The sequence below is a fragment of the Cervus elaphus genome, chromosome 12, assembly GCF_910594005.1.
Source record: "Cervus elaphus chromosome 12, mCerEla1.1, whole genome shotgun sequence".
NCBI classification, from domain to species: domain Eukaryota; kingdom Metazoa; phylum Chordata; class Mammalia; order Artiodactyla; family Cervidae; genus Cervus; species Cervus elaphus.
This window is the reverse complement of record NC_057826.1, coordinates 87,149,991-87,176,070: the sequence shown is the minus strand read 5'-3', so window position 1 is coordinate 87,176,070 and position 26,080 is coordinate 87,149,991. Positions and strand designations below refer to the sequence as shown.

Sequence of the window (26,080 nt, the reverse complement as noted above, 5' to 3'; positions counted from 1 at the left end):
GTGGCGGGGTGGCGGTGGCTGGGGTTCCCGGTGCTGCCCGTCCACCCGTGGAACAGTCTGAGGCAGCTGCCCAGTGCCCCCGACCAGCCATGTGGAAACCCTGTGTTTAGAGCCTGGGAGCTCTCACTGTGCCCTCCAGACCTAGCCCAGAAGCCACCTCCCCCAGGAAGACTTTCCTGACCAGTATACTTCCTGTTCAGAGCCCTTGGTCACAGTCACTCGAGCACATGACACAACAGAGCCAGCCAGATAAATTTTGTTGCCTCTAAGATGCTTTTTGCCCCACATTTTCATGGCTCTGATGGGTGCGCTATGCAGTCAATGGTATGTCATGGTTCAGGTGTAGTAGTACGTACAATTAAGCAGAGCCTCACTACTGGCGTTGTCTTGTATTTGAAGAAATATGGTAGATGCTCAATGTGTGTGTGTGTGTGTGTGTGTGTGTGTGTAGGGGAGGGCTGCGTGTTCCAGACTCAAGTTCCTGAGGGCTGGACAGGTGTTAAGGAGCACTTTCTTTTCTCGTGGTCAGCCCTGCAGGCTCTCAGTGTTTGTTGAATGAATAAGTGAATCAATGCTTAAGTCATATACAGGTCAGCTCCGTTGGCTCCAAGGCCCCCTCCTAATGGTTTCCTTTCCACCCTTCTGCCATTGCAGATAGCACTGCCTGAGCCACTCAGCTCTAGGAACTAAGGACTGAGGACAGATTCTGTCTAAGCCGTAACACTTGCGAAGATGATTCTGCTTACAGTGACCAGAGGCTCCTGGGCGATGTGTGGAGAAGTAAAAGCTGGAAGTGAGGAGGAGCTGAGGCTAAGTCCTAGCCATCCCGGAGACAAGGCTACAAGGCAGAGGCCTCTCTGGCCTGAAAACAGCAGCAACACCCATGGTCCAGGGCAGCTGGTCCCCCCCTGAGCTGTCCTGCAGGCCCGAGGGGAGAAGGAGAGTCCCCTCACCCTGCACCATCCTAATAACAGTCAGCCACATAAAAGGCTGTGAAAGCATTTATCTGGGGCCCGACAGCCTCATCTATTACCAGAGGGCGGTGCCAACTGGTGCAGGAAGCGGGAATTGAAGGGAGCTGGGGGAGGTGGCCCAGGGCAGCTCTGGCTTCTCCACTTCCAGGAAGCAGGGGTGGGGCCAACATCAGTTCAGGTGGCCCTGACCGAGCCCTGAAGCGCAGAGAGCAGGGCAAGGCTGGCCCCAAGCCAAGACCCTGATGCGGGCCTGCCCTTTGTCCCTCCTGCTCTTCTACCCTAGCCAGGGCCAGAGGGGACAGCTCTCTGCAGGCCCCAGGCGAGCCATCCTGAAGGTCTCTTCTAACACTGGCCCTCTACGGCTAAAGCCCCATGCTTCTGCCCTGGTAGTTTGGTCTCTGGGCCCCTTGGGGTTGGGAGACAACTTGGTTAGATGCGGACTGTGTGGAGGGAAAATGTTTTCCAGGAAAATGCCCCCAGGGCCTGTGGTACCCCAAGCTCAGCCTCAGCCCCCCTATGATTGCATGGCTGCACCCATTCCTACCCTGCTTCCCTGAGGGTCACCAGGCACCCTCTTGCTCCTGTGTGTGGCCTATGTTCAATGCCAGCAGCCAGGTTCAACTTTGGCAACCGGAGGTGGTGGACAGATCAGGCGACCTCAGTCCTCGTCTTGACCGACAGAGTGACCTTGGCTTTCCCTTCTCTGATCAGACTGGCCAGGGACAGTGATCGCTGAGGTCCCAGCTCTGCCACTGCCTGCCCAGATAACCCAGGTGGAGGTGGTGGCTTGTGCCCTGAGAGCCCCCTCTCCACCAGGGCCCCCCAGTCCCTGTCCCTGGGCTCCCCTATCCCCGCTCAGGTCGTACCTAATGGTGTTGTCGGCATCGCAGGGGCAGGGCAAGCTGCAGGCTGGGCCGTGCAGGCCCTCGGGGCACAGGCGCTCCTGGCAGCGTGGGCCTTTGTAGCCGGGTTCACACGCGCAGGCGCCGGAGCTGGGGGAACACTGACCTCCGTTGTGGCAGTCACAGCGCTGGGAGCACTGGAAGCCGAAGGTCCCCAAGGGGCATTCCTCTTGGCACCTGCAGGACAACAGAATACAGTTAGTCCGTGCCCCAGACCTGCCTGTCCAGATCCATCGGGCACGCACCCCCTGCCTCCGGGCCTGGGCCTGGGGTGCTGCACCTCCTCACACCCTCCTCCCCTCTTCCCTTTCCTCCTGTAGGAAGTGTTCTGTGGTTTCACCATTCTAGTCCATTCCCCTTTCCAGGCCAGGTCCCCTCAGAGTGAGTTCATACTATCATATTTCACTGATTGCAGGCTTTGTGGGTTTGTGTTTTTTTTTTCTTTCATTTTTTTGACTGCAGTAAATAAGGATAACATAAATTTGCCATTTTAATTATTTTCAAGTATAGAGTGGTGTTAAGCACATGTATATTGTTGTGTGGGTTTTCCAGGTGGCTCAGTGATAAAGACTATGCCTGCCAAAGCAGGAGATGTAAGAGACGCAGGTTGGATCCCTGGGTGGAGAAGATCCCCTGGAGGAGGAAATGGCAACCCACTCCAGTGTTCTTGCCCTGGACATCCCATGGCCAGAGGAGCCTGGGGGGCTACGTCCGTGTGGTCACAGAGAGTCGGACACGACTGAGTGAGCACAGACATACAACACACACTGCTGAGCCACCACCAACACCATTCATCCCCAGAACCTTTTCATCTTCCCAAACTGAAACTTCTGTACCCATTAAATGGCAAACCACATGAAGTCCCATGGCCGGAGGAGCCTGACCGGCTACAGTCCACGGGGTCGCAGAGTCAGACGTGACTTGGTAAAGAGCATGCACGGATGTAGAGTCATTGCCACAGCAACAAATTAAGCGGTAAACCTGGGGGCATTTGAGGAAAGAGATGGGCCACCCCTGCATCCTAGAGACAAATGGACAGAAATGGCCTATGGACTTCGGATTATCTGCGTCCCCACACTGCTTCAAAGGTGTGGAGAATGGGGAACTGGCCTTACTGCCCTGACATCTGCTTCCTCATCACAGAATGGGATGGTAATAATTAAACCTCACCATGTGTTGGAGGATTAAATGAGATAACGTGTATAAATATTTAGAAAGGTGCCCCATGAATGGTAAGTGCTCAATAAGAAGTGTTAGTTCTTATTATTACTCTTGTTAATACTGTTCTCTGTAGTTCTCCTAACAGAGCCCCTGTGGCACAAAAAGGCTCACAGGGAAGACTTCCAAAATGTTAACAATGGAGTGGACTTAGGGAATTACGAATGCTTTAATGATTATGTTTTTCCATTTTCAGGTTTTCTATTTATCTTCTACAATAATAAGGGCAGAGGGGAGCCATAAAAGATGTTAGAAAAAAAATGCAGCCTTAGACTCTTTATTAAATTTTGGTGAGTCCTGAGTTGAAAGCAGTGTTCTTCATCACAGCACCCAGATTGTCTTCCTGCAAGTCTTGCTGCATTTTAGCCCGCTGAAGCCTCAGGGAGGGAAAGAACAGAAAAGAGAGAGAGGAAGAGGGAAGAGAGAAGGGGATGTGTGGAGAAGAAATGGGAGGTAGAAGAGAGGAAGGAAGAGGGGGATAAGATGGAAGGGGTGAGGGTGGAAACCGAGGCAGGTGAAGGAAGAGGACACATTGCAATTGAAGAATTGGACATTGCCAGCCCCAGTTCTGCCTCACAATGGACGGGAGTCACTCAGGTTGCCTCTCCTGGATGTCTCAGGCCATCAGGGAAGAAACCCCAGTCTGGAGACACCTCCAGACTCTTCCCTTTCACTGGAACATTCCTGCTCCCTCCCCCCTGGCAGGATTGAGTAGAGAGAGTCCTAGTGTGTGAGCTCCCTTCTCTGAAGGGCACGTCTCCACCCCATGTCATATTTACAAAGTGACACTCCATAGCCCCAGAAAAAGAATCTGGAAATGAAATATTGACAACCTAATCCATTTACATAATCAGCCTCTTTTTTTTTCTACCCACAATTTAAACAACTTATTTATTTAGAGATCAAGCAACGACTGCTAATGAATTTTACACAAAGCATGCTAATAACGGGGACTGTGGAACAGAAGGGTAATCACAGCAGGAATTAGTTTTCTACTTAAACATCCTTCCTTTGCAACATATCAATCTAATGTGTCCGATATTACCATTAACAACCAGATACATTGCTCAATTAAATTACAAAATGAGCTGCAAAACCCTCGTTACATTTCATGTTTAATTTGCACTGGATTCTGCCTATCCGGGGAGGCCTGCATTATTATACCCACTCAACTATAACATGCTCACAACGATGTGGGGTGGGTTCATGCAGCTGTCACTTACAAAATTAATGGAGGCAATTTTACAAAATATTAAACACCAGGCAGCCCGTTTAGGTGGGAAACCCAAATGTTACTGGGCCCTCTTTTTGTATTCTTTTCCTGGAGTTGATGGGCAGAGCTTGCCAGAGGACGCTGAGGTCTGAGGGGCTTCGCTCTGTCTCAGGTTCCTGGGCTGGGTCCCAACATGAGGGATTAGGGTCATTTCTCCACTTGGTACATCTTGGTGGTGGAAATGGAAAGCGCTGATGAGGTTGGGTCTCCTGGTGTGGAGTCTAGCTGGCTGGAGCTATCAACGTGCTTGTCTCCAATGGTGAATGGGTTGTTGGCCATCATGTGCAAGACAAAGGGTCCTGTTTTGGTTCTGGGGTCTTCCAGTTCCTGCCCCTGCTGGCTCAACCTGAGCATTTTCTCACTGGGGGAGACAGTGGGGATGGGAAGGTGGGTGCAGCACTTCAGTCCTGCCTCCCTTTCTTCCCTCAGAGATGCAGACTCCAGCAGAGGTCAGAGAGTGATGGGTCCCCTGATGCCACACCCCACATTCTACACCAGGGATGCTCAAGAGATGAACACTAGCTCACCAAGAGCTCAGATCTGGCTTAAAAGGCTCCAGGCTAGGGGTAAACAAGCTTCAGGCTGGAAATGGAAAATCTCTTTTCTGGACATCACTAAGGATTTGGGGCTGACTCCAGTGAGAGTTGGAGGAGCCCCACTATGTTGGTCAGAGCCAGAAGGACTCACTGGTTAATTCAGTCCTAACTCTTGCTTCCTGATGTTACCTGGGCAGGGGAGGCAGAGTAACAAAATCCAGAGCAACAAAATCCAGGTGAAACATGGATCCCACAGAAGCAGGCAAGGGCTGTGAGAGTTTCCTTTCTACTGCCCATCTCTCTGCTCAAGGAGACAGATGTGGTTCAGACTGAGAGGGAGGAGATTCGTCCAGATTCTGTGGACAAGTGTCCTCCACCAGCTCTGAATTCACTCACCATCAGACGCCCTGGCTGTCGTTTCTCCTTCTCCATCATCATGGAATCCCTCTCATCATGGCAAACGCACATGTCCGGTAACCCTCCTGTTACGTATTTTGTGGGTTATGCACTTGGCAAGGTTAATTATATTCTAGAACATTGGTGGCCTTGTTCAGTCTGCTGTTAGGCCACAGGCCTTCAGAGGATGCAAACTGATGTCAGTATCCTTTTGGCAGAACTCATCAGGAATAAAAATCTACTTCTAAAAAGAATAGTGCAAAATGTGTGAACTGAGAGTGCATGCTCAGCTTCTTTGGATTATCGGTGCCGCTGTCTCCCTTCAGAAGGGCAGCAAGTAGAGGGTGGAGGTAGGTGCCCACCTCTTCCCCCAGGTGAGTCAATGCAAATTCTGGGCTTGGGTTCCTGGGCTGGGGGAAGGTGGGTGCCCTCAGCAGGCTGAGGGCCAGGAAGGATGGATTGGCAGGAGGACTCAGAATGCTTTCTGAGAAAGGAACAGGAAAGCTGACAGAAGGCTGGTAAACCTGACCTGTTGTCTGCAAGGCTGCCGTGAAAATGAGTAACGTGACCAGTAAGGACGATAGCTAACAGCATCCTTACCTGTCTCCCATGTATCCGGCTGTGCAGTGGCACTGCCCAGTCACGTGGTCACACTGTCCTCCGTGGTGGCAAGGACAGTCCTGGCTGCAGTTCTGGCCGAACGTCCCCGGTGGGCAGGGCTGGGCACACACTGCTCCCTGAAACACAGGAGGGAAGACCTGCAGAGGTGGTGCTTCTGAGATGTGATCCTGAGGCCACCTTCTTCTAGAAGTAGCACGGTTGCTACAGCCCAAGGGACCACCCCTATCCCTTAGTTGGACTTTCCCCCCGATCACAGAAGCACAGAAAGTTGGACACCATGACTCCAAAGCCACATTTTAGAGATGGGCAGACTGAGACCCGTCTGCTTATCCAATCATTCAGCACGTATTTAATGAGCGCCTGTTGTGTACCAGACCCTGTACTAGACTCTAGGGATATGAAAACAGGTAAGATTCGATTCCTGCCCTTCCAGCCCACTGGGGAGAGAGACAAGAAAACAGGTAACTCGTGCATGGTGCTAGGTGGCCTCACACTGGTCCACGAGAAAGTGCTGAGGGAAAAGAAAGCGGAGATGTGATTAAACACGGTGGTGTGGAAACATACATTTATCTCTACTTCTTTCCCAAACCCAGCCACCAGAAGAGTAAAGAGTAAATCCGGCTACCAGTACCAGGGGGAACACATAAACCTCCAAGGAGAAAAGGAAGGGGAGAGGGGACCATAGAGGACAAGAGGTATCACGCGGTGGAAGATGGACCGGCAGATAGAGGAACAGGATCTGCTGGAGTTTCTGCTTTCTCAGTAATGGCAAGTGCCTGCAAAGGGAGCGTGGGAAGATAAAGCCCAGAAAAGCTCAGGAATCAGAGATACCCGGGGCCTCTGAGGGTCAAGGCGCCGGTGTGCTGAAACAGGAGGAGTGTTTGGAGGCTTATAAAAGAGGGAATTAGACCCAAGATTTTTACCCCCATTTCAAATAGCCTTCCCAAGACTAGCAGTTTACTTTTAGGGAGGCTGACCCACGAACGCTTCAGACATAGGGACAGCAAGCACAGCCAAGGGGTGGGGGCCGTCAGAAACGGGGCTCTTGTGGGATCTGCCTGCATAAGTCAGACCCTCTGCTCTCTTCCCCTGCTCAGCCCCTACGATTCTAGTGACAGACTCTACTCCCTCTCGCAGGGTCCTGGAGGATTCGTTTCCGGGAACGCTGAGCGCTCAAGGGGAAAGACCTGCCGATACTGATATTTAAGGCTCCTATCAGTCAACAAGCCTGGCACCTCTCCTGCCCCTCAGGCTTCCAGCTGGCTTTTCCAAGGATTACGGTAAAACATGAACAGGAGACCAGAAATCAGCAGATACTTGAAATGAGGCTCTGAGTTGGGAGATGGTGGTAAAGCATGTTTTGGAGGAATATGGAGGGAAACTCCAGAAGAAACACCTAAAAAAATTGAATCTGGTATCTTTCAGGAGTAGGACCTGTCAGAGGGTCGGACAGAGGACTATTTTCCCTTCCTTCCAGTAGTAGCCTTGTGGTATGAGATACTGTATATAATTTTTTTTTGTATATAATTTTAAAATTATTCATATGACTCTTTGGTCTTTATCAAACAGGAATAAACTTACTTTTGTCTCCTGCTGCCCTTTTAGCCTCTCCCACACCAGAGATGGTCATTTCTCTTATGGAGATCAAGGATTCTCCCACAATTAATTAATCAATTAGTTCAACACACAGTTATTAAGCACCGATAATTGCCAACCCTGAGGAAGCTAGTTTAGTCAGGAAAATCCTGCTGACCAGAGTCATCTATCAATATCATCCAATTTACTTGTAATGAATTAAGCAGTAGGCCTTTTAACTCAGATTTCTCCCCTACATATAAGTCAGATAGTGTGGGGCTGAGAGGGGGGCTGGGAAGGGCAGAGATGGACGATTGAGTGGTAGAGGCAGTAGCCGAGGATGGTGAGATGACTGTGTATGTGAGGAGGGGGCAGGGAAAAGCTACTCAGATGAGGGGTCCCCTCTTCTTCCTGGAGGTGGTGGGGGTACTTTGGGCCTGCTTTTCTCACTGTACCCGACAAGTTCTAGGGATTCTTGAGGGAAGGGAGGAATCTTTATGGCCAGTTCTCTGAAATCCTGGGCTGGACGTGGACACTTTGACCCTGAAAAAACATTTTGAACCATTAAGGGGGCTGTGTTTATACCTCCTACATCCTCATCATGGAGCACAGTGGAGCCCTCCTATGCTTAAACACACGCACACACCCCCCCATCCATCCATCCATCCATCCATCCATCCATCCATCCATCCATCTTGCAGACCACAGACTCCCTTTTCTCGTCAGAGTTTCTGAGACATGATCAGGGTTCCCTGAAGAGCCCAATAGGAAAGTTTGCTTCCTTTCAACAATTCCTGGGGAACTCGAGCATCCTTGAGCCTTTTCTGGATGGGACGGTGAGCACGTCTCTCAGCCCCTGCTCAGAATTCCCCACCCACAGCACCCCGGGTCCCTATAATACTCAGTCCTCCTCAGGCTCGAGCTCCTGGGGCTGGAAGAATCTGCTACCTCAGAAGGGCTGCTGCCTGATAGGGTGGGAAGAACACTGGACTCAAAGTCAGGACTTGGGCTCAAACCCCAGGTCTACCTCCTTCCAGATGGCCGAGTGAGGACAAGTCGTGTGATAGTTCTGAGCCATAATTTCCTCATCTCTAAAATGGGAGTGGTAACCCCCAGTGTCCCAGGTGATTGTAAAGATTCAGTGGGATCAGAGATGGGAAGGAACCTTCATTAAATTAGAGACGAGTGGGCCCTTCATTAACACTCAACCCAAGCAGACCCCTGATGAGGTGGAGGTGGTAGGAGCCCAGTGTCACCTGGGACAGAGAAGAGTGGGGGAGGACCACATAACTTGTAGGTTACTGCTGGTTAGAAGAATAGCTTTTTGGGGAGAGACAGGGGAAGAGAGCAGACAGGAGAGTATCAGCCTGAAAGAGGGCTGTGATCTTATGGTTTCTTTCCTGCTATTATGAACTGTGTCCCCCAGGTTCACATATCCTAACTCCCAGCACCTTAGAATATGGCCGTGGCTGGAGACAGGGCCATTAGAGAGGCAATAAAGTTAAAGTGAGGTCATCAGGGTGGCTCCTAGTCCAATATGACTGATGTCTTCACTGGGAGGAGAGATTAGCACACAGACAGGGCAGAGGGAAGGCCACGTGGAGATATAGGGAGAAGACCACCAGCTACAAGCCAGGGGCTGAAGCCTGAGCAGGAACCAACTCTGCCAACACCTCGGTCTCAGACTTCCGGCCTCCCAAGCTGTGAGAAAACATTTATTTCTCTTGTCAAAGCCCCCCAGTGTGTGCTACTTTGTTATGACAGCCCTAACACACCTGCCCTTTATTCAGCTGAGTGAAGTCTCCTAGAGCGGCGGGATCTCGGGCAGTGTGGCATTTAGAAGGTGGGGGAGATGCAGTGAGGCAATAGTCCTGCTCCTCAGGACTAGATGGACACAATGGTTCTGTCCAAATCTGGAAACCAGCTGCACATAAAGAAGACCATGGATAAATGGAGAATAAGAAAGGAGGGGGCCAAGATGGTGAGGGACTTGAGGTTAAGCCAATAAGACAATGCAGCCTCTCCAAGCATCTAATGATCACTGCTGTCCCGGGTGGAATGGATGCCCTCAGGGGAAAGTGCACAGTGGTTGGCTTGGGTGCTGTGGAAGCGATCCAGGCCATACAGGTCAGGCTTGGGACTCCATGAACAAAACTTCCCAAACCTGAGCTTCTAGGATTTTACAAATACCTCTCTTTGCTCCTCCATGATGACTGGTTCTATTTCCCAGCTCTTGAGGCCTATTGTTTCCTGAGTGTATATGTGTGTGCATGCACATGTATGTGTCCAGCCTCCACCATCAGACTGGGAACTCCTAAGGCAGGTGATCATATCTCCTACCTCCCATCCATCTGCACTTCCCACTTACAGTGAACTCCTTACATCTGGGTCTCCTCCTCTGAAAGGTCTCAAAGCCCAGAAAGAGAGAGGAAACAGCCCCCTAGGCTTTTCACAGAGCCCCTCTGGGAACGGGCTCACCACAACTGGGCAAGAGCCGTGTCCTGTGGGCATACACCGGATTGCCCATACACTTGTGGGCATACCCCTAACTGGCCAGGGGTCCCTGAGGAAGGGGCCTGGGGGGCCAGGGTTCCAGGCAGCTCCTCTCCTGGTCTGCATGAAGCCTTGGTTCTTTGGGGACCTGCTCTGTGTGAGTGAGCAATCGTACTCTTTAGATCTCTGAGTGCGGCTAAAGCCACGTGGGGCTGGCAGGCAAATGAGACAGTGGAGGATAATAAAGGGAGGACCAGTCTGCCCTGCAACATCCCCTTGGCCCCAGCCCTCTCCCTGGGAGGGGGTCTCAGGCCCCAGCATCAGCTTCATTACACTGTGACTGCATGCACGAGAGGTATTAATAATTCATACAAATCTGCAAGTTAAATGCTCTGTCAAAAATAGAAATGCAATTGTCTACAATAAAATTAAAAACATGAAGTTCCTAAATCCAAAGGCTGCTATTGACAGAGTTTCCTGTCATCTGAAAGAACAAACCTCTCACTGTGTTGGGAGGGGAAAAAAATTATCTGTGTTGGTTTCCTCCCTGCCGCCCTCTTCAATCACCAGCCTCCCTCAATCTCCGATCTCTCTAGAGAGGACTTTACATGTACAGGTCTGCTGGTGGCCTGTTCTCCCCCTGCCTCATCCTGATCTGACCTCACTGCCTGCTGCTGGGCCTCTGGGGACGCAGCCTGCGAGTGATAGAATTCCGGAAGTTGGCTGGAGATGAGAGAGCCTTTACAGAGAGTGGTTCAGGGTGGGAGAAACAGGCAGGTGTGGGAGAGGCAGGAGCCACGTCATTCTCCTCAGAAGAGACAGAGACGGACGGGCACCGAGAGTGTGGATTCAGGAGTCGGAACACCTGCATTCCAGCTCCATCTCCCTCTTCCCCAGCTGTGTGGCCTTGGCCAGGTCACTTAGCCACTCTGGGCCTCAGCTGCCTCATTTGAGAAAGGAAGGTATTGACAGACCAGTGGTATTCAAGCCTCCTAAAGCTGGGAGGTCCTGTTTTTATGTGAAATCTTACCTAGAACCTCTTAGTAGATTAAAATGGAGACGTGGGGGTGTGTGGGTGCCAGAGCCCCAGTTGTTAGGCTCCTTGCTCCCACCTTCACCTCCAAGAAACCCTTGAGTTCTGTGAAACACAGAAGAAAATCCTTTAGTCTGGATTGATTTGTTCCAAATGCAGACTTGAAGACAGGGTCGGTTGCTTCAGAATCATCAGGGGAGCTTATTAAAAAAAAAAAAAGAGAGAGAGAGAGATCCCAGGCCCAGGACTGTCTACAGTGGACTCTGGGAATCTGTATTAACCCCACCCCACCCCCATCCACTGCAACTCTGGTGCGTAGCCAGGTTGGGACAAGGCTGGGCCATATGATCCCCCATAGAGCAGGTTTTCTCCTGCTGTAAAGAATTCTGGCCAATCTGCCTGCGTCACAGGCCCTGTAGCCGTCCCTCCTGCTGCCCCCCCCCCACCCCCACTGTGACCTCGTGTTCACAGCCTCCTGAAATATCCTGCTCCTGCTCCACAGCCCTGTCCCTTCCTGGCTCCACAAAGTCTCGGGCCCCAGGGGAGGCAGCCGACTGTGTCACTGAGCTTCCCTGAAACAGGAAAATCAGCCTCAGTGACTTGCTACTTCTGAGGGGCTTGGGACTGCGGAGGGTGGGGACACTGATGGGGGAACAGGCTGGCTTAAAGGAGGCTGTGGCTTGCCTGTGGCATCCAAGGACATAGAAAATGAATAACGGTAGAGCATTTCAGTGTTTGCAGGGCACCTGGGACCTACACTGCCCTCATCTGAGCCTTCTGCCAACTGTGCTGCTCTGACGCACGGGGCTGACTGTTTTTATGCCAGTTTGTTTTTGTTTTGGCCCCATCACCCAGCATATGGGATCTTAGCTCCCCGACCAGGGATCAGAGCCTCCCTCCCTGAAGTGGAAGTGTGCAGTTTTAACCACTGGTTCACCAGGGAAGCCCCTGATTTTATGCCAGTTTTACAGTTAGGGAAGCAGAGACTAGAATGATCGAGGGTTTTTTTTCAGGGCCAACACTGTATGTGAAGCCTGGATTCAGGCCTGTAATGTGATAAATCCCATCCCTCTTTCCCACAGTGGTTGTTCCCAGAAAAGAGACCTGGACTGGTGGCGGCTACCTCAGAATCACCTGGAGCCCATGTTAAGACACAGATCCTGGGGCCCACAGAATCAGAATATCTGTGTGCATCTGTGAGTATAGGGGTTGGAGGCTGGGAATCTGAAGTTCTATAAAGGCAGGGGGACCATGTCTGCTCTCTCCCTTCACCTACACCACCTCCATCCTTACACCATGGCCTTTTCACTACATCTCAGAGCCATGGCAGGTCAAGTGAGTATGCCGAAAGACAGAGACAACCTATGAGAAGAATTCAACCCCTTCGCACACAAGGGATCACAGGTTCAGAAGGTTAAGCGACTTGCTTCAGATCACACAGCATTTAGATACGAGCCCCGGTAGTCAAACCTGTGTCCATGGCCCCCCTGGCAGTGTCTAATGATCCCCATGACCATAAAGAGGAGGGAGGCTCTTCAGGATGGGAGAGGAATTTAGCCCTCCAGGGTGCATGCGAACGAGGGATGCTCAGACCTCTTACAGAGCCCCACCCGGATCCTGCAGGTCCACCTACCGTCCAGCCTGGGGGGCAGGCACACTCGCCAGTGATGTGGTGGCAGGTACCCCCATTCTGGCAGGGGCAGCGCAGCTCACAGTGAGCCCCATGGCTCCCAGGCGGGCAGAGCTCCTCGCAGCTGCATGGAGAAGCAGAGGTGTGAGAGGTGGCAGCATGCAAAGCCAGTCCCAAGGCTCCTGGGCTCCCTAGAAGTCAGTGAGTTTCTGGTCAATGTGAACTATACTAGGCACAAGCCCAGGAGGGGAAAGAGGGAGTCAGATAGTGTCCTTGGAGGCTGTGTGCTTGGGCCACTACTGGGGATGACTTAAGGGCTTTCAGTATAAAGAAGAGGGCTCTTCCGGGTGGGAAAGTGGAGGAAATCTTCCCTGAGAGGGAGACATTTCACTTGAGTCTTGAAGGTGAAGTTAGTTCCACTGGGAGAAGGGGAGGAAGGCTGAGCTGGGCAGAAGGACCAGGACAAGCAGAAAACCTGAGACGTAGCCATGAGTCCAGCTTCGAGAATCTGCCTAGATTCTGAGAGAGGGAGAATGCGGGGCAGGCCTCCACTCCCTTCCAGGCTCTGGAAGGCTCTCAGCCCCCACAACAGGCTTCTCTAGAAGGACTGGGCACGGCTGAGATGCAGGGGAGGATCTGCATGTGGTCTTGGTCCTGGGCCTTAGCTCAATGCCTTGGCCCTGGAGCTGGTCAGACATGGGGGCAGGGGACCCCCTCCATCAGAGATGTATCTGCGGCTAGATTCCTTGGGCACTCCCTCAGGATCTAGGGCAGTTGAGGTGGCCACTGAGGCTTTGATAGGGTGGCAAGGAGAACGTCAATCTTGCCTCTGAAGGGTCACAACTACCCTGTCCATGCAGACTCCCTCTCCTGAAAACTGGATGAGGGGAAAAGGCAGGGGAAGAGGGCCAGGCACAGTAATCTCCCCAAATCTAAGCATGGTATCTGCCGAAGGCCCTCACCCCTCTGTCTCAAATGGCCTGGAAGGCTCAGTAATGGCACTTGGACTATGATCAGAAGAGGATTCCAAGCCAAAATCTGGAGCCCAGATCAGGAAGGGTCTCCTAGAAGAAGGTTTAGCCAACTTCTCCCACCATGAGAGCATCCATCCAGGAGTCCTCCAAGCCACTTCCAGTCCCCCTGGGCCCTGGACAGCAGGGATCTGAGAGCTGTGTGGGTGAGGCCGGGAGTTCAGCCTCTGCAGGACTTGGGGCCAGAGCGCAGGAGATGCTACAGCCAGGGCTTTCTTGATCCTTCACGTGTTTCCCCATCCTACCCTCCCAGCCACGCCTCCGCGTGCGTCCCGGTGGGCTTTACTCACTAGACGCCGGTGTAGCCTGGCGCGCAGAGGCACTCGCCGGTGCGGGGGTCGCAGCCGGCGCCGTGGCGGCACTGGCACGGCAGCTGGCAGCCCTTGCCGTGGGTGCCCGGCGCGCAGAGCTCCTCGCAGCGCCAGCCTCGGAAGCCGGCGGCGCACACGCAGGCGCCCGTGATGGGGTTGCACAGGGCCCCGTTCTGGCACTGGCACCGGTTGCTGCAATGCGGGCCCCAGTGGTCACTATCGCAGCCTGTAAGAGAGGAGCGGGTCAGGACGGAAGGATCCCCATGGACTCTCCTGGATGGGGGCTGGGACCAGCCTTCCCATCTCTGCATCACTCTTCCCTGGACAGGAGGCAGCAAGGGGATTCTGGGGGTGGGGGAGCATTCACCAATAATCTCCATCAGCTGGTCATCAACCTCTACCCACCTCCCCTAAATAATCCAACAAGCTCAGAAGGTTCTTTTCTCAATGCATCTCTTAGTCAGGGTCATTCCAGTCCAACCAAGACTGGTCAATCCAGTCTCCCAAACCCCTCTTCTGTACGGAAACTCTGGAACTATAAGCTATTTAACCTTTGCCGAACTCTTCTTGGTGGGTTCTCTCTCCCTCTCAGCCAGGCCCTTTCTCTTGGAGCCTGCCTCCTCTCTTCTCTGTGACTCTGCCCTCCCTCTTGGTGCTGCCCCAGCCCAGCTCCCATCTCTCTCTTTCCACCTCTTCTTGAAACATTACTTTGTCTCACAGCTTGCATCTCACTCTCTGTGAACACGTCTTCTAACTCCCTGCCCCTCCCTGGGCTCCACTCCCTGTCACCCTTCCCATCTCTCTTTCATGCTGCGTCTCCCTACCAGTAATGCCGACAGCCCCTGCTTCCTTCATCTTCAGTTCAATCTCATTACTTTCTAAGCAGCTAACTGCAGAAGGGGCAGGAAAAAGAAATGTTTCCCTGGGAGGTGACAGACAGCCTTGAAGATCTTTATATGTAATTAAATGTTTCACAGAGTGATAGCTGAGCCAGCTTTGCAGAAATTCACACTCTGTGGCTGGGGAGAGGGGCTGAATGGCAGTCTTCAGGTAGGTCACCCAGCCTGCTACCACTCCCTAGCCTGACCCTCACCTGACGCATACAGGACACAACAACAAGATGTCCTCAACTCTAACCCCATTCTCTCAAATCCTGGAGTAGGGGTGCACGTGGAGTTCAGGCAAGGACAGGCATAAATAATGTACTAGGAGATGTTCAATGGAGAAAAACACTGCTCCTAGCTAAGGAATCAGGCTCTTCCTAGAAGAGATGGCACCTGAAGTGGACCATAAAAGATGTCCATCAGAGTGACCAAAATGTCCTGTGTTACCATGGAAAATCCCTCATTCTGAGAAATCTCTCAGTGCTGGGCAAACTGGAATGGCTAGAGACCCTGCTCCCTGAAGATAAAGTTGACCTTTGTGCTCCAATGCTTCTAGGGTTTAGACTCTCAGAAAGAAAAGGGGGTAGGCGAGTGGGATTGGGGAAGGTGTCCCAGGGGCCGGCTCAGTATGAGCAAACAGACGGTGGTACCCAAGGGTTGGATATGGACAAAAGCACAAGGTTCCAGTGAAGCCAGTGAGTGCATGGGATCTTTGGGAACCACAAGGTTGATGGAGAATCAGTTTATCAGCCCCACCAATCCTCCTGCATTACCTCCCACTTGCTAACAAAAGTCAAGTGGTCAAAGTCATGGAAACTGTCCATCACTTTTAGTAGATGGAACCACCCTAGGCCTGGAATCCCAATCACCCTCATCCCTTTTTCATTGTGCCCCCAATACACATACAAACTGAGCTGACAAATTCTGAGTGGGCCTCACCCTGCATTTTCCATTTGGTACTACAGTGAGTGAGGCAAAAACCAAGTCCAACAGCCAAAGCAATTTTGAGAAAGAAGATAGCATAACACTTTCTAATTTCAAACAAAGCCATAGTAACACAAAAAGTATGACACTGCTGTAAAAACAGAAAAAGAGCCCAGAAGAAACCTATGCATATATAGTCAATTAACTCATGACAAAGGGGCCAAGAATATACAGTGGGTAAAGGACAGTCTCTTCAATACATGGTGTTGGAAAAACTGGACAGCCACATCCGAAAGAATGAAACTGGACCTCCATCTTACACCATATGTAAAAATCAACTCAAAATGGATTAGAGACTTGAATGTAGGACCAGAACCAAAGAACTCCTAGAGACAACATAGGTAATGATCTCCTTGATATTGGTCTCAGCAATGATTTTTTGGAGTTGACACTAAAAGCAAAGGCAACTGAAGCAAAATCAACAAGTGGGACTACATTAAACTATAAAGCTTCTATGCAGCAAAGGAAACCAACACAATGAAAAGGCAAACTACCAATGGGAGAAAATATTTGCAAATCACATATCTGATAAGCGGTTAATATCCGAAATACATAGAGTACTTTTACAACTAAGTAGCAAAATAAATAAATATAAACTCAACCCCAAGCAATCTGATTAAAAAATGGACAGAGGATCTCAATAGACATTTTTACAAAGAAAACATGCAGATGACCAACAGGTACTGGAATAGATGCTCGTAATTATCAGGGAAATGCAAATCAAAACCACACCAAGATATTATTTCACTCCTGGTAGGTTAGCTACTATCCAAAAGACAAGAAATAGCAAGTGTTTGCAAAGATGTGGAGAAAAAGAAACTTCTGTGCATTGTTGGTGGGAATGTAAGTTGGTGCAACCACTATGGAAAACAGTATGGAGGTTCCTCAAAAACTTAAAATAGAACTACTATACAGTCCAGCAATTCTACACCTGGGTATTTATCTGAAAGAAATGAAAACACTAACTTGAAAAGATATCTGCACCCCCATGATCACTGCAGCATTATTCACACAAGTCAAGATACAGAAGCAACCTAAATGTTCGTCAGTGGATGAATAAAGAAAATGTGTATACATGCACACACACATGTATGCACGCATATATGTGTATACTCACAGATGTACAAAACAATATTATTCAGCCACAAAAAATAAGGAAATCTTGCCATTTGTGACAATGTGGGTAGACATTGAGGGCATTACGCTAAGTGAAATAAGTCAGACAGAGAAAGACAAATACCATACAATCTCACTTATATGTGGAGTCTAAAAAGCAATGAACAAAAATAGAACTCATGGATACAGAGAACAGTTTGGTGGTTGTCAAAGGTAAGTAGCAGGTAAAAGGGGCAAGGTGGTCAAAAGGTACCAACTTCCAGTTATAAGATAAGTAAGTTCAGGGGATGTAACATACAGCATGGTGACTATAGTTAATAATTCTGTATTGTATATTTGAGAGTTGCTAAAAGAAAAGATCTTGAAAGTTCTTATCACAAGAAAAAAATTTGTAACTACATGTGATATTAAGTACACCTACAGTGGTTATTGGAGAAGGAAATGGCAACCCACTCCAGTATTCTTGCCTGGAAAATCCCATGGACTGAGAATCCTGGTAGGCTACAGTCCATGGGGTTGCAAAGAGTCGGACACAACCGAGCGACTTCACTTCACTTCACAGTGGTTATTATTTCACAATATATACAAACGTCGAATCATTTTGCTGTGACCTGAAACTAATATAAAGTTACATGTCAATTATATCTCAATAAAAAACTGAGTACAGTTATGATGACAACCTGCACTCACACTGTAAGAGGCTCACAGCACAGAGAGTGGGGGAGCACGCAGCAGACATGTGTCTCCCACGTCACCTTCTCTCTGGAACATCTACTCAGCGAATGGAAAGACTAGCAGAATTACCTAGTGTATCATTTCTCTATCTCTTTTTGTTGCCAAGCACATATAGCCAAATTTGCATGAGTTTAACATACATATGATGTGACTCCATTGTAGTAATAATCACCACCACATTTTAAATGCTCACTTGTGACACTTAAAATGGTGTGAATTCGATTTTATTATTTCTCCATTTTACAGATGAGGAAATAAAGGATCGGGGAAATTATGTGACTACCCGAGGTTATAGTCAAGGGTAGGCCAGGCCACTGCCCTCAGGCCTTGGCTCTGTGCTGAATTGTTGGAGTCCAGAGCCAGCTGGTCCTTGGTGCATCCCAGGGCAGACAGTTACATTTCACTTATCACAAGGGACCTCCATTCACTGTATCACAACCAAAACCCAGTAAGAAGTAAAACTATGCCTCTGATGAGGGATCTGGATATTGTCATGAAGTCCATGAACTAGCACTTGAGTGCTTTCATTCTTTTACTTGTTCATTCAACCAATATTTAGCAAACACCTAGGGTCAGAAAGTGTCCCACCCTCTTGGAGTTACAATTGAGTGGGGACAGAGCCTCGGGGGGAGCATTTATGGAATCCTGTGGAAGTGCCATGATAAGGGCAGTTCAGGGCATTAGAGAAGAGCATGGAAATGGAATTCCATTAAGCCTGATCTGGGTTCTCAGATCACAGATTGGGGAGTGTGAGTTTGTGTGTGCATGCATATATGTTGTATTTATATGTGTGTATGTATGTTTTATGTGGCTCCAAAAAAAAAAAAAAAAAAAAGCAAGAGCTCTATTCACAGTAGGAGCCCATGAAATAAACAGAAAACATCTGTAGACTGAAAAAGCAAAGTAACTCGGAGTCACTACATAAGAGCAAATAACCCCTCACATCCAAATTGACAGGAAGTCGTTCCATTCAATTTAGAATATTCTGATTAAGGAGGCAGGGAAGTGTGTAATCCATTCCATAGACATTCCCTCTAGAGTGATTAAGTGGGAAAAAAAAGTTAGGGTTCACAGGGATAAGCTTCAGTTATCTTAGAAAATCTACTTAAAAACACCTCATTCCCTACAATGACAGAGAAATGAGGCAGTAAGTCAATTATCTACCCTGTTGAAGGTGAATAAAAACTATCATCATTAAAATTACAACAAGACTTCACATTCTTTCACAGACAATTGCAAACTCTTTCCAATTTAGCTTTGGAATGTCACCCCCTCACTGACTGTTTTTCTGTCTCAGTCACAGATGCTCCTTCCTAATTATATTTGGCTTTGGGTGAATTTTTCAAGTGGGTGTATCTTCTCTGGACAGTGAGTGAGGGCTTAGGGGCACCCGAAAGCCTGTGGCCTGTCTTGTTCTGTTCCTTGAGTCCGGCCAGCTCTTGCCCTTCTCAGCCTGTGCCTCCCCAGCTGACCCCTCTGTGGGGCTGGGCCCAGGTCTGGGTGCTCCACCGCCCCCACAAGGGGAGGGGCTCCATCTCTCTCTCAAACTCTGACCTTCATCACAGACATACTTTCAAATTTCTAACAACACTTGAAAGAGCAGTGAATACATGCCAGGCCATAAGATAAAGGCGTAAAGTCAAATTTCTCAATTCTCACAACAGGGGACTTCCCTGATAGTCCAGTGGTTAACAATCTCTCTTCCAATGCTGGGGACACAGGTTTGATTCCTGGTTGGAGAACTAAGATCCTACATTGCTGCGGAGAGGCTAAGCCTGTGTGCCACAACTACCAAGCCCACACGCTCTGGAGCCCATGTGCCACAACTAGAGAGTCTGTGCACTGCAGTGACGATCCCGCATGCTGAAACTAAGACCCAACACAGTCAAACAAATGTGTCTGTGTTAGACGCTCTGTCGTGTCCGACTCTTTGTGACCCATGGACTGTAGCCCGCCAGGCTCCTCTGTCCATGGGATTCTCCAGGCAAGTATACTGGAGTGGATTGCCATTCCCTTCTCCAGAGGATCTTCCCAGCCCAGGGATCAAACCCTGGTCTCCTGCATTGCAGGCTGATTCTTTACCAACTAAGCCACGAGGGAAGCCCGTCAAATAAATAAACATAAAAAAGAATAGGAGCCTACAAATCAAAATAACATTAAAAATATTTTCACAACAATCGCTTTAGAGCTGGTGCTATTCATATCCCCATTTTGCAGATTAGGAAACAGAGGCCAGGGAGGTGAACAATCTTGTCCAAGGTCACACAGCTGGGGGGTGACTAGGTACCTGAGCTCTAACCCCTGCTGTCCTGCTGGGCACAGCCTGGTGTTGATGGAAGAGGGGACGTGGGATGTCGGTGGCCAGCCTGGGCTTAGATGGCCACTGTGGATGACTCACAGGAAGATGTGAGAACAGAGGCTTATTTTCCACACGGGTCTTATCCAGGAACTGGTTCAGGTGGGAGTGCTGGTCGTCAGGCCCAGGTTTCTCATGACTGGCCCTATTTCCTGTAATTTTATCCTCTTCAGATAATTTATTTCTTCTGAACTTTTTCTATTGTCATATAACATGTATAACACACATTTAGCCATTTGAATCATTCTTAAAGTGTACAGTCAGTTCAGCGGCATTAATGACACGGTTTAAGCAGCTATCACCGCTATTTCCAAAACTTTGCCATCACCCTCAACTGGAACTTTGGAACCATGAAGCAATAATTCCACATCCCCTCCTCCCATCTGGCAAGTTCTAATCTACCTTCTGTCTCTATGAATTTGCTTCAACTAGATATTTCACATAAATGGAATCATACAAAATTAGTCCTTTGTGTCTGGCATCTATCATTGAACATACCATTTTCAAGGTTGTTCTACAATGTAGCAGGTACCTGTATTTCATTCCTTTTTATGACCGAATAGTATTCTATTGTATACATATGCCACGTTTTGTTTATCCATGCATCTCTTGAGTGACACTTGGGTTCTTTTCACTGTTTGGCTATTGTCAATAATGACGCTATGAACATGGGTGTCTCAAGGACCTTCTTAGAGAATAAGTCCCCAAAGGTCACTTATTAAAGGCACAATGTGCTGTGTTTTTAATGCCTTTATTGCCTTTCTCTATCAGGAGCAATAACTTGGTTGACCATTGCTTTTCTGTCGCCACTTCTATATAAGCAGATTTAGGCGTCTCTACTAGCCTTGGGGTCCCCATCGGTTACAGCAGGGGGAGCTGGGGTGAGTTCTTGTTTGCAGCTCCCCTGTCCCTCACATGCACACATAGTCTTACCCATTATCCACCCCAGAGCTGGGCACAGGCCATCTGGTTGTGCCAATAAGGGTGCTTGGCCAGCCCTTCTCCAGCGACCCAAGAGCCCCCTCCCAGTCACTCATGTCCTCAGACAGTGGTCCTCTGCCTGGATGCTTGCCAGCATTACCCTGGAGGTTTTGGAAACCTCTCAGGCCTAGGTTTCAGCCCTGGACATTCTGATATAATTATTCTGGAGTGGCACGGCCCAAGGACAGAGCATTTTAAAAAGCTCAGCAGGTGAGGACTACTGTCTTTAGGGTGATCTGTGTTCTCACGGGTCCTCTCAGGGAGATGGGCAGGAGGATGGGAGAGATGGATAGTTCCTCCCATTCCAGAGATGGCAATCCTGAGACTTAGCAAGGAGGAGGATTGGTTGCTGATGCAAAGGTCAAGAGGTAGAAAGGAACTTGGAACCCAATGGCCCTGAGCTGCCCTGGCCTGTACCAGAGTCTGGACCAAGGTCCCCACGTACCCTCCTCCTTAGCAGTGAAAGTCAGAGCAGATCCCAGGAGTGGCCCACAGCCTCGAGTCTGCTCCTCTTAGTCCCCATGCCTCCAGCCACCCTGAGAAGAAGTGGGCGAGCTGCCAGGTCATGGGATTACTCCTGAGTTTACAAAGCAGCAGGCGTGGACGCAGAGACAGGGCAGCAGCCACTGGAAACCATTTCAGCTGCTAAATAAAGTCACTTCCCAGTGAGCAAGGCCGTTAGTCTACTGACTGGCCCCAATAAAAGCCCTGGCAAATCCTCAAAGGCTAAGCCGGTCTGCTTTTTCCAGATCCAAGATGCAGTTTTGAGGGAGCATTAAAGGGTGGGTTGGAGCCAACGCTGGACAATCTTGGGCAGACCCTGCTCCTCTCTGGGCTTCTGTGTTCTTGTGTGTAAAATGACAGATCTGGACCGGTGGGTCTTGTTGAGCGTGGGTCACCCTCCCCAGGAGGGCACCTGGAGCTGGGGGAGGGAGGGAGGGAGGGATTAGGCCGTCACAAGAGCTCAGGGACAGTCCTGCACAATGAACTATGCCCTCCAGGCGCCAGTGGCGTCTGCGTTTGTTGTTCAGTCGCTCAGTCGTGTCCGACTCTTTGCGATCCCACGGACTGCAGCACCTCAGGCTTCCCTGTCCATAACCAACTCCTGGGGTTTGCTCAAATCTATGTCCACTGAGTCAGTGATGCCATCCAACCATCTCATCCTCTGTCGCCCCCTTCTCCTCCTGCCCTCAAGCTTTCCCAGCATCAAAGTCTTTTACAGTGAGTCAGCTTTTTGCATCAGGTAGCCAAAATATTGGAACTTTAGCTGCAGCATAAGAAACACCAGTATGGGGTAGGGGAGGGCTGGATTGGGGTTTGGGGTTAGCAGATTCAAACTATTGTATATAGAACAGATAAACATCAAGGTCCTTCTATATAGCACAGGGAACTATATTCAATATCCTGTGAGAAACCAGAGTGGAAAAGAAAAAAAAAAAAAGAAACACCAATAGGTATATGCTGGGGTCTCTTCCCATTCTGGGGTGATTCTATGCTCTGTTGCTCACTGTCCGCACTTGAGAACCGGCCAGAGGGGACAGGTACGGTATGTTTGCCCTTGTGTGGAAAGGAAAATTCGAGGTGGTTACCCAGGCTCTGAGCCAAGCCATGGCTCTGTTCCCTATCTCTCCACCACTTAAATGGCTGGAATTAAATATTAATAGACTAAGGTGCTGTAGATTAAAACTCAAATCTCCTGACACAGTCCCTAAGCCTAGCAGATGCCTACAGCACAGGATTATAATGATGTACCATTAGCTCTTAGTGATCTGTTTATTACATTTGTTACTCTCTGTTATTTAACCATGCTGTCTACATCTCCCGTTAAGGGAAGGCAGAATTCACCACGGCTGCATGGAATGCAGGCTGCCTCTCCATTTCCACTGGTTCCCAAAGGCCACCGTGGAGGACTAAACATACACACAGCAAAACCCTAACCCCATGAGCCTCCTATTGGACCATCTGTATTCTCCTAGGGGTTGTTTCACCTAATCCTTTTACTAAACCTGTGCCATTAGTTCATACCTGGCCTTGTTTCAAAGAGGATTTGAGACAAACCATGTGGGGTAGATTATTATCCCATTTTCAAATAAGAAAACTGAGGCTCAAAGACATGAAATAAGTAAATCAGAGTTTCTCGATCTCAGCATGATTGACACTTGGGGACAGAAAATTCTTCGTCATGGGAGTGTCCTGCACATTATAGGATGTTTAATAGCATCCTTGGCCTTCACCCACTGGAGGCTGGTAGCACCCCCTCCTCCACAGCCAAGAATGTGTCTGGATATTGACAAATGTCTCCTTGGGGGAAAAGGTACCCCAAACTCCAAAAGGCAACGTTCAAAGACTGGTTTTCTTAGCCCTTGGTTTCAGCGGGCATCTTGTACACCCTCTACAATTTCCAAGTCAGGAAACTGATCAGAGGGCCAAGCGATTTACCTGTGGTCACAGTGGAGAACTAGATTTGAAACTACCTGGCCAGGTCGATCTAAAACTCTTTCCATCCCCCCACACCAGCTTCAGGGCTCATTTATTTGCTTGTCAAACAACTTTTGAGAACTAGACAAGCAAACAGAAACACTGGCCCGTCAGGACTGGGGATGATGGAGGGGTGCTGGGAAGCCCATTGCTGGGGCAGCTACAACTAGAAAGAGTGCCCGTTGTCAGGTCAGAGGGCTTGGGTGCTGGCTGGGTCTTGGGTAACAGGGCAGGAGGAGGGAACGAAGCCAGTGGGTACATCAAAACACCCTGAGCAAAGTCAGTGGCTTCGGCTCATTACCTTCCCCATCTTCATCGCCACAGCTTCCACCAGAGCTCCAGGCAACCAAGGCCATTTTAACCAGATATCACACCATCAGAATATCAGGCAGGCATGGGGAGACAGCACCCTGCATCTTTCTGTGGATAGATGCATCTGGAAATCAGTCCTGAACTCCTGCTTTCAAGATACTGCTGAGGCTGCCTGGCCTTGCCCTGGTAGGACTCCATTCCTCAGCGTCTGCAGCAATCCCCTGTTAAACTGCACATCATCCCATGTTCGTACAAGGGTGTGTGGGGAGGGTGTCGGTGACATCATGGGGCATTGCCAGCCATTCATACCCCAGTTATCTGTGAACATTCAAGCAGCAATTAGCAGACCCAGGCTCCAGATTAGGAAGGACGTATGTGCATGTGTGTTAACCTACTTTCGGGGAGAGGAGATGGGAAGGTGTGGAAATCAAGTTTATCCACTTCACAGGGACTGTTCCAGACAAGACTACTGCGATATTGTGTGGCCAGGTAATGCGGAAGAAAACTAGGTGTTAGGTACTTCGCAGTAGGTACTTGTTCAGTTTAAACCACGACTCTTCAGCATAGCTATGATCATCCACATCCTCTAGAGGAAGGAACCAAGGTCAAGCGTGGTTAGGCGACTCGCCCATCACCTTGCAGCCAGTGTGGTCTCTGGCCTGTTTCTCAGACGGGGACATTTGGAAATAGGGCCTTGAACCAGAAAGCGTGGGACGGGAGGCACAGCAGAGCTGGAACCCTGGAGCTCATTTGCACCCGCGCCGTCCTTATGCACAGAGGATATTGAGGCCAGAGTGGAGGGGGATGTCCAGGCTATCAGTGACAGGCTGGGGGATGAGACCCCAGGCCTGTGAGGTCCCTGGAGCAGAGGCTGGTGCTGACTCATGGACTCCCTGCCCTATCTCCCCCTTCTCTTCCAGAGCCCACCCTGCTCTGTCCTCAAGGCCTCTGCCCTGGGCGGCACCCACCCCTGGGTAAATGCACCGTGGTGGTCCCGGCACGCGCGCCTCCTGCGCTTCAGCAGTGGGGTCAGCAAGGGACAGGGCGGCAAGCTGGGGCTGCCCCAAATGGGCCAGGGTCCGGCCTGAGGTTCCTCAGCTCTGCTCAGAACCTCCTGCCTCCTTCCCCATACCAGAGGCTTTTAACGAGGCCCCAGCTCCCGGCTGCCTGGCTCCCTCTGATCTGCCTGCATCACTGCCTTTGAAGCTTCCCAGCCCCAAAGACCATTTATCTCTGCAATTTGCTTAGAAAGTCTCATAAATCATGTCTGCACACAAAGGAATTACCTCTTTGGAAGGGCCTTTCAAAGGCGGCAAAGACAGACAGACCAGCCAGGGGGCCCGCTGCCCAAGCTGGTACCCTCCGCAGCGGGGCCCAGCTTTCGCCCCCCTTTCAAAGCTCCAGAGCAAACCATGGGCTGAGGAGCTGGGGCAGAGGTTGGGGATCAAAGGGAATTTGGTGAGGCTCTGTGGGGTGGGAGTGGGACCCCCAGATGGGGTCTGAGGAAGGTGAACTTACAGGCAGAGCGGGAAAGGACACCGGAAGGTCGTGGGGTACAAGTCTGCCTCCCATGAGGTGTGAACTCATCCCACAGCCTCATCCGCCATTTCCCATCATGTCTCTCTCTCTGACTTGCTTCAAACAGTGAGGTCTGTCTGGTGGGAGCGCCCCTCGCAGGCTCTGTCATGTGCCTTGGAAGGTACCACCCTCCCAGGCCTCAGAGATAGGATTAGCCTAGATGAGTGGGTGTGAAGCTGCAATCCAGAGTCCAAAGGGTCCTAAGCCTGGGGTTGGGGCCATGACAGGGGCTCTGGACCGCCCGCCTCCACGGCCCCAGAGCTGCTGAGTCTTCCTCTGGCTTCTCACACAAGGACAACCAGCTGAGGTTAACCAGCTGAGTGGGGGCGGGGGACCCATCTTCTAAGATCTTTTCTGCCTTTAAATGTCTGTTTCATTCCTCTCACAGTCAGAAAGTTCTTCCATTGGTCTAACTGAGGAATTTCTTGCCGCAATTTAAAGTAATGCCTTTTCCTCCACCTCACCCAGTGAGCAGCCACTTCCGGCCAGCTCTGCAATGGACGCTGATGAGAAGCAGTCCAAGCGGCGCTTAGGGTCTCTGTCCTGATGGAACTTTCTGGCACCGTCCCCACAGGGAATATGTAGGAAGCAGGAAAAGAAGCAGTGAAAGTGGAGGCTGGCTTCCCTAGTGAGGCCATAGAGCATTTCTGAACTAAAGCCAGG

At 50.1% G+C, this 26,080-nt stretch overlaps 1 protein-coding gene across 17 annotated transcripts in view; it reads right to left on the bottom strand.

Annotated features, from left to right (window-relative positions):
- The window catches only part of MEGF11 (multiple EGF like domains 11), a 377,432-nt gene that overhangs the window by 69,898 nt on the left and 281,454 nt on the right, over positions 1-26,080 (bottom strand). For all 17 annotated transcript variants that reach the window (XR_006343947.1, XR_006343948.1, XR_006343949.1 and 14 more), the window contains exons 6-9: positions 13,973-14,219; positions 12,655-12,775; positions 5,900-6,036; positions 1,841-2,053 (exon numbers count right to left, since the gene is read on the bottom strand). Coding sequence is in view for 14 of the 17 variants with exons in the window: in XM_043919854.1 (XP_043775789.1) it covers positions 1,841-2,053; positions 5,900-6,036; positions 12,655-12,775; positions 13,973-14,219 (718 nt within the window). In the remaining 3 variants the exon portion in view is untranslated. The remainder of the gene's footprint in view (positions 1-1,840; positions 2,054-5,899; positions 6,037-12,654; positions 12,776-13,972; positions 14,220-26,080) is intronic.